The sequence below is a fragment of the Micropterus dolomieu genome, linkage group LG17 (assembly GCF_021292245.1).
Source record: "Micropterus dolomieu isolate WLL.071019.BEF.003 ecotype Adirondacks linkage group LG17, ASM2129224v1, whole genome shotgun sequence".
Classification (NCBI taxonomy): domain Eukaryota; kingdom Metazoa; phylum Chordata; class Actinopteri; order Centrarchiformes; family Centrarchidae; genus Micropterus; species Micropterus dolomieu.
The window spans coordinates 10508832-10517145 of record NC_060166.1 but is presented as its reverse complement, the minus strand read 5'-3'; the positions used below and the strand labels follow the sequence as shown (position 1 = coordinate 10517145).

The 8314-nt window shown below is 40.8% G+C and overlaps 1 protein-coding gene across 1 annotated transcript; it reads right to left on the bottom strand.

Annotated features, from left to right (window-relative positions):
- Positions 1-366: 366 nt before the first annotated feature.
- On the bottom strand, positions 367-7894 carry LOC123986339 (thymus-specific serine protease). Its single transcript, XM_046074545.1, has 13 exons — positions 7834-7894; positions 7073-7248; positions 6380-6479; positions 5175-5304; positions 4418-4541; positions 3757-3834; positions 3464-3511; positions 3250-3369; positions 2482-2646; positions 2099-2240; positions 1835-2014; positions 1536-1690; positions 367-814 (listed from the first exon to the last, which is right to left on the bottom strand). The coding sequence occupies exons 1-13, from the start codon at positions 7892-7894 to the stop codon at positions 743-745; spliced, it is 1551 nt and encodes a 516-aa protein (XP_045930501.1). The 3' UTR covers positions 367-742.
- Positions 7895-8314: the final 420 nt, after the last annotated feature.

Genomic DNA, 8314 nt, shown 5'->3' with positions numbered 1-8314 from the left:
CATTACTTGTTGGAAAAGTGCTTTGATGTACTTTATATTTAAGTTATGTTTAGCAGGTATGTGTGCGGTGTGTGTGTTACAGTATCTAGTGTATGTGTGTGTTTGTGTGAGTGTCCCCTCCTGCTGCTCTGTCCAGCCTCTGGTTGATTGATGATCTCCACTCCCACGGGGTCAGAGGGGTCATGACCTCCCACTTTTGACCCCCTACCAAGAGGGTCACACATATAACACACACACACACACACACACACACACACACACACAAACAGATGGCCTTGGGACAACTGGTGCTTCTTCACCTTCCAAACTTAAACACTCTGCATCTTGCCATTATTTCTCTCACTGTTAAAAACCACGACAACACAATAAAACAACACAACATTTGCTGCCGTTTATTAAGAAAAACAGATAGATACCAGTGTGGCAAACTATTCAGAATTTTGATGCCTGGTGGTTTACAAAGAAAGAGTGTTTGACACACATGAAGCAATATCGCACCCTAGTGACACTACAAGGTTATGGCAACTGATGAATATCGTAAATAAACCAGATGAAGTGCAGTGCTATAACACAGTTATGGACAGACAGTGAAGAGAAAAGGAACAGGATGGGCTTAGGGAGGAAATGGAGGAAAACGAGGACGACAGTGAAGCAGAACAGCCAGGCACACCGGCTTATTGACTGCTTCTTATCAGGTTCAGGGAACAGTGATAAGAGCTCATCAGGTTATAATGTGATCTGATCACACAGTTCTTTTCTCCATCCTCTCCCGGGCAGCCATCTTCAGCCAACTGGCCACATGTTTCTCAATCTCCTGAGAGGCAGAACGATGGGAAAACTGTGTTAGAAATCCCAAAACATAAACACGTGTTCTTTTTTAATGAAGCGTCCAAAGAAATGTTACTCTGCACGTACCATGCAACTATGAAATATGTAGTTAATATAAGTACATTTACTCAAGTACTGTGTAGTATTGTACTGCTACTCCACTGTATTTTAGAGGCAAATATAGTACTTTTTACTGCACATCATGTATTTGACAGCTACAGTTAACCACTTACTCTATTGAGATTTTGCACATTAAAAACATATGAGCTTATTCAACAAAATGCATTCTCATATGCAACCACAAAAAATATATAAAGTAGTTAAAATCTTGACCAGCTACAATGGCAAAATGCTATTTACACATTAATGCATCAGTAATAATAACCTAAATAATATTTTAACATGTCTGTCACATTTTCTGCATTGAGTATACCTTTACTTTTACTACAGAAGTAACTTTTTACTTCCTTTTCAGTAGACCTTTACTTGTAATAGAGTATTTTTACATTGTGCTCATTTCTCACAGAAATGGTTCAGTTGCTATAATGACACGCAAGATATGTAAACTTCAGATTTGCCTGAAAGCACCAGAAATGAATAGTAAGTGGACCTTGTGTTAAGGAGTTTTGGTCAAATATATGAGGACTTAATTATCTACGTGTTTGTGATGCAGATTACACAGTAACATGTAGTTGAGGTATACATACCTCTCTGGCGCTCTTGAGCGAGCAGCGGTCTGTGGCTCTTCTGCTCATCATATCAGCACAGTGAGCAGTGTCCTTGATGAAAATGGCATGGGCTTCTTCTCCTTCTTCACTCCTGTCCTGGACCACTGAGAGCTCCTTCCATGGGTCAATTCCACCTGTAGCAATGATGATATGGATTTTTAAATTAGTCAGTACTGTGTTGAAATTCCCTCACCTCACTGTTCACTTACTCAGATAGCTACTCCTTAGGTTCAGTCATTTGTTGTGGTTTTGTTTTGTCTCTAGTAACCCAGTCTCACCATTGACATAGAGGACCCTGTGTATGGGGGGGTTGTCCCCTCCATAGTAAGTGTTTGTGAAGGCAATGCGTCCTTGCAGGGAATGCTGGGAAATGCCAAACAGCATGTTACAAACGTCAGTCTTGGCCTGCAGGGTCAGCAACCCAGAGAACGGACAAGTGGCATCCTCACAAGTCTGGTCTACACACACAAATAAAGGGTTAGGACATAGAAAGAATGACGGCTGCCTTTATGTGTGTTCTTGTATGTGTGTGTGTTTAGTACAGAAGCCAAACTCAGTGCAGGTCTGGTAGGTCCACTGTCTCTCTACTCTCCTCCCTGAGTGGAGGGACGTGTCCATCAGATCCTTCACTGTTTTCTCATGGGAGATGTCCAGACACTGTTCCTCGCTGGTGGAACGGTAGATCTGAAAGGGCACAAACAAACACACAACACATAGAAAACACCTGGCCTTTGGTCTCTCGCTGCATAATCCTGCTGGCAAGAGTAATCCCAAATCATTGCAGCTTTCCATTTGAACTCTAGGTGCACTACAAGCCTGTCTCTGATTAAGGAATTCATGAAAATGGCTCAACAGTGACACCTGGTGGTGATACTGTGCACAAAAAGGGAAGAACTACACGCAGGAGGAACTTCTGATGTCATACCTGTGCAAGTTTAACAAGGCGGTTGTAAGCCTCCATCTCCTCCTCATATGCCTCACTCTTATAGGTCATAACAGCACAGAGCTCATTAATAGACATGAGGACCCCTTCTTCATTGTACTGCACTGTTCCCATGACAATGCCGGCCAAGTTTTCCATCAGCTCAATCTGAAGTAGAGAAAAAGGGTATAAAAAGAGACCAAATGTGATTCAGATAATTATTTAGAACAGCAACAGAAACATCAATTTAATTAAAACATACAAACACATATAGAGCCAGCTGAGCAAGTGTTGCAATTGAGAGTGCATGAATATTTGTTAGCAACTAATGAATTGTCGAATGCTATCTAAAAGGTAAAGAATAAATGGTTAAAATAGCTCAAAATAACAGATAACAGAACAGTGGAAATAGTAAAGCCATACGTAATGGATAATTGGTAAAGTGTCTAGTGTCTGCTACTACAAATACAAACTTAGCAAGACCAATCTACAGTGCCAGTTCAATTGAATAAAATACTGCAACAATATACGCTCTTATATAGTACTAAAATTACATCTAGTTTTGAATCATTTGGAGCATGACGGTTGGTGTTGATGAATGGGTACAAAGTTTGGAGGGTTCACTACACTAGCATGAGGTGAAGAAGTCTAAAATAAAAACCAAAAACCAAAAACCAAATAAAAGGACAAAAATGCCTAAAACAAGATGCCACGGAGGGTACATTTACAACCACAGTTTGGTTCTCTTAAAGCATTTCATAAAGCCGTCACCTGATCATCTTGATCCTTGGGGATCTGACAACAGCCGAAGTCAATAGCCACCTGGCTGACATTACCGCCCATCAGTGCTGCTTCCACAGCAGCAAAGGCTTCCCGCACAGCAGCCAGACACTGCAAGAAGAGGGTGAGGGTGAATTTAACGCCTGTGACAAACACGAATTGAATCCCTGTCATATAAACTGTAGACAGGTGGCTGTCTTCACACCTTTTTGGAGCCACCAACTGCTTCGTTCATAAGACTCAAGCCAACAGTCTGAAACAGAGAAATCACAGGTGTGAGTGAGAGAATATAAGGTTATTTAAAGGAGGTGTACTAAGCTAATTTGTGATAATTATGTAAAATGCCAGGCATGTCCTTTGTAATATTTCTAGGAATTTGGGGGTTCTTATGAACTGAGAAGGGGTGTTACATTCTTTACATGTGGTGGACTCATGAACTTAGTATTTTAAAAATCCTAATATATGCCAATATTGTGACCATGGATTGTGCAAACTTACATTGGTGTAGGCAGAGAAGTCCAACTTCGCCCTGACAGGAGCAGAGGAGGCCACAGCCCCATACACCAGATTGGGAAACTGCAGTAGAACGCAAGCGGAAAAGAGACAGAAGTGACAAAACACTTATTAATATGTAGGTTGTTGCATTCATACAAGTTCTTTTCTGACCTGTGTGGTATATAAAGAATAGAAAATGCATCCAAAACATTTCACAAACCAGGGGAGTAAAAATAAGGTTGTGTTCTAAGCTCATTTTAAAAGGGGCTACATATGAGAAGGGTTGTATTAAATGTTAAGTCTGGTGATATTCTTTGTTTGTTTTTTCTGTCAACCAAGCCCATGAGAAGATCAAAACCAACACTGATTTGATCCTACTAACATGTACAGTGTGTGTAGCTAAAGCCTGATGATTTTATTCCTTTGTGTGTTGTATTTTAATACAAAGATTCTGGTTTGATGTCTTTTGTAAAATTATACAGAAGTAAGAGGAATCTCTTCCTAAATGTTCTCATAATTGTGGAGTCTGGCATGAATTATCGCTGTGTTACCAATTTTTAGAAACATTTTTAAAGCTCAAGTATAATTTCACAATATACCATTTAAATAATTATTACATAAAATTAAAGTTTATGAGGTGATGTTCATATCTCCAGTCTTGCACCTTTCCTCTGAACCAGGCGGACAGAGCTCCAGCGTATGAGCCTCCAAAGCTGATCCAGGTGTTCCTGTAGCTCAGATTGAAGCTTTGGCTGATGTACTGGTGGAATACAGCCAAGTCAGCAAGCCTGGAAATAAAAAATAACAAATAAAATCTTTGTTCAGTAAAGGTCACACAAAGTTTGGAAACTTCACTCTTTCACACACATGACACACATTATAGATGCTGACACACAGATAAATGTAAATGGAGAGATAGAGAGCAATAAACAGATTATCTTGAAATGAAAATGAAAATGAGGTTCTTTTGACCTTGGAAAATGTAGGCTACTTGGGTTCCCTGGGACGCAACATGTTTTTTATTAGATTTTTTTTAAAAGAAGCTTATGGCGTCAGTGTGTCCATTACTATGAATTGTGCCAAGCAAGGCTGGGAAGGGTACTTGAATCTGATGGGCTGGGTGGTGGCCGTGATGTACAATTTACTGGGAAACGTCTGATCCAAGTGTTTGTGTAGTGAACAAGATTTCTGGTGGCCAACCAAATGCTCAAACACAAACACACATAAATAGACAGAGAGAAGGAAACCTGAATGAATGTAAACAACAAAAAAGAGACAAATGCACATAAATATGACGGAGAGGAAGGGTGGTGAAGAACAAGGGGAAAGGCACACATTTGCAGTCATACATGTACACACAGATACACACACACACAGACACACACACACACACACACACACAGGGAGGAGCTGACACTAACGCCTGCTGGCTGCTCAGATCTGCCAGGTTCTCTGTTTTGAGGCCGTCAGGGTTGATGCTGCCACCATAGAAACGATGCTCCAGAACTAATAGCAGAGCGCCGTGCTCGGCAGCCATTTCAACATGGTGACCTGGTGGAAGCAGATAAGAGGTCTAACACTTTTTATAAGAAAAGTAGGTAAAATGTATGATGGGGTGATGATGCACAACACCATCAACCCCTACAGGAAAATAAAAAAAAAGAGCGCTGCAGGAATGGGTCCTAAAACATAAAATGAGTATTTTCAACATTTTTGAACTTCCGATTCCCTCATCTCAAAGTCAATGGGTCTTTTATGTGAGTTTTTGTTTAGGTGCCTGAAATAAGGTGTGCGGTTCACACAAGCTTAAGATATATAATAATACACCAGTTAATACCCTACTCTTGAATTCTGAAGCTTTTACATGTTTTAAAAAACAGATTAAACGCCACCACGGACGAACAGAGCGCAATTACAAGCTGGAAGCTTAGCGGCCATGACGTTGCGTCTAACATTAGCTTTTTACTTCTGGTGGTGTTCATTTGTGAAGATTATCTTGCTCAACAAAATGTGTAAGTATCATAAAGCTTAAAATTTTCTGCAATAATTCAAAATCCAATGGAAAAATCCTACTGGCTTTTTGTCAATGGACCCAGGGTGATGCTGACTTCCAAGTTGGCCTACAAAAATACTTTATCCCTGCAGCACTTTCAGGACAAAAAATGTATTCTTACAAAAACATTTCATATTCTGACTCTAGGTGACAAGACATGTTACATAAAGTGATTTCTGAGTGTATATATTTTATCAGTTTAGAAACTATTTTAACTAACTAATTTTGTTTTACATATCTTTGTTGTACCTTGTACAATAGAAGTTTTGTAGAGTTTGTGAAGAAAGCCAATATTGAAATTCAAAATTTAAGTGAAACATGGGAGGAAATAGATGTGAGGATGATGCAGATAGTGGGAGATTTGATGGGTATTTGCAGAGCACATTAGAGAAAAGTTAAAGATGAAAAATGTGCTTGCAAACAAGTGTCACCTTACTGACACACAATATGAGGCTTCACTCACGGTTTCCACTTTCATTTGCAAATCAGTGAGGGTGTTTCAGCTTCTTTGTTGATTCAGGCATATTCTGTATTTTATCCGTTCGACTGTGTGCTGCATGAATCCTACTGTACCTGCCAGAACATCAAAGTCAAAGATGGGCCCTTCCCCTCCGATGAAGAGGAACACCGGACCATCAGGATTCTGCCAGTAGGCCTCGTTCACAAAGAACCTCTGTAAGAAAGACAGGCGAAGAGATGCAGAGAAAAAAAAGAACGAAAATTGCTTTATTCAGGTTTAGCCAAACCAGCAGCACATCCAAACTCTTAGTGTAAGTAATCCTTAATTTAATGCTGCAATGGGCACATATGCACATTGGCAGCATCAAATGTCTTGTCACTGCCTGGTGGAGCTGGGGAGGTGAAAACCAGCCATGATTTGGATGATTTGGACTGCAAACTGCTACCATTGGATGTTGCTCATTTGTAGCACTTATCGGTAGAGCAAAATTAAAGCAGTGCCGTTCAGTGGGACAGGAAACCTTCTTTTTTTTGCAGCACTATTAAACTATTTATATATAACTTTGCTGCATTAGAAAAGCTTAACTAACCTCAGAAATAACATACGATGGCATCTTATTTGATGCTTGAAATAAAACTGCGTTCATGCAGATTTTCTTTTTTATCATCAAGTTGTCAAAGTCAAGTGTACATTGCTTTTTATGTTTCAAATGTCATGTAACCATCTGCTCAGTGCACTCACACTGGATAGCTCCATGCCAGACTATGAAATGTAAATATTTAAAACATTGTTTGAGCTTTCCCTACCTGAGGGAAGGTGCTAACGTCTTGTCGGTTGAAATGGTTCAGCTGCTGGTGAATCCTGCCCTCCCTCACACGTAGGAGAGGCTGATGACCACTGAGGGTTTGTGCCAGGAGATGCTGCTTGGCTTTCTGCAGCTGGAGATTACGCGCACGCTCCTTGATCTTGCTCAGAATCCGTCCTGGCGCCGCAGGGACATGAGAGAATGACTATTGTGCAGTCATGGAAATATTACACACTAAATGGTTTGCATTAGTTTGATCACAAACAGCACAAGTCTTGATCTACTGACCTCCCGGCCTCCATGCAATACCAGAGCTGTGCCGATCCAACTTGCTCTAAGAAAAGCCTCCTACGTGGCCCTATCAGCCATTTGATTGATAAAAGCACCACCAACAAATCTGCACCTAGAGGTTTATGTATATGATAGTTGACAAAAATACTTAAAACTCTGCCTACAAAATCTGGGATCTATTTCAGGAGCAGTCAACATCCAGCAATAGTCTCCCAAGGGATTCACTGTCACCACGAGCATCTGTTTTCTTTTTTCTTCCAGCTCAAATCTGACAACTGTAAAAATAAATAAACTCCACCAGAAATGACGCGCAAAGTACGAAGCATTACTGGAACGCCTCAGCTTTGCCATATTTGTGCTATAAGTATGATGTCAACTTTTAAAAACCCATAACAAATTCTGATAAGAGTAAATCATGAATCTGTGAGTAAATGTTATCACATTCAGTGGAGCATTCAGCAACTCACTCACCAGCATCAACAAAGTTCAAGAGGAGCAGCAGGATGAGACAGCAGGCTGGTGAGAAAAGCATCTTTACCACCAAATCAGGATACTCAAGCTAAATGTAATGCATATCTAATCTGCAGGACTCAGGAGGATCTGTGCCCCTCATCCGCTCCCTATATAGTCCCTGGAAGGGGCTGTGGTGATGAGTGACTGTGGACACTGATATGACCTGTGCATTATTATGATCTGCATTTGACATGTCATGAGATCGTGTGTGTGTGTGTGTGTGTGTGTGTGTGTGTGTGTGTGTGTGTGTGTGTGTGTGTGTATCTGCCATACATAAATTGCTGAGCAAAACGGAGCGTCAGCTTGGTGAAGTAATGAGATCTCTGCCTCATAATGGCTTTTTCGGAGTGGTTGAGTTACATGAGCAGTTTTCGTGCTGCGTCAGTTTGTAGAAGCAGTGAGAGGGACGGACTGACCCCCCCCCCCCCCCCCCCCCCTC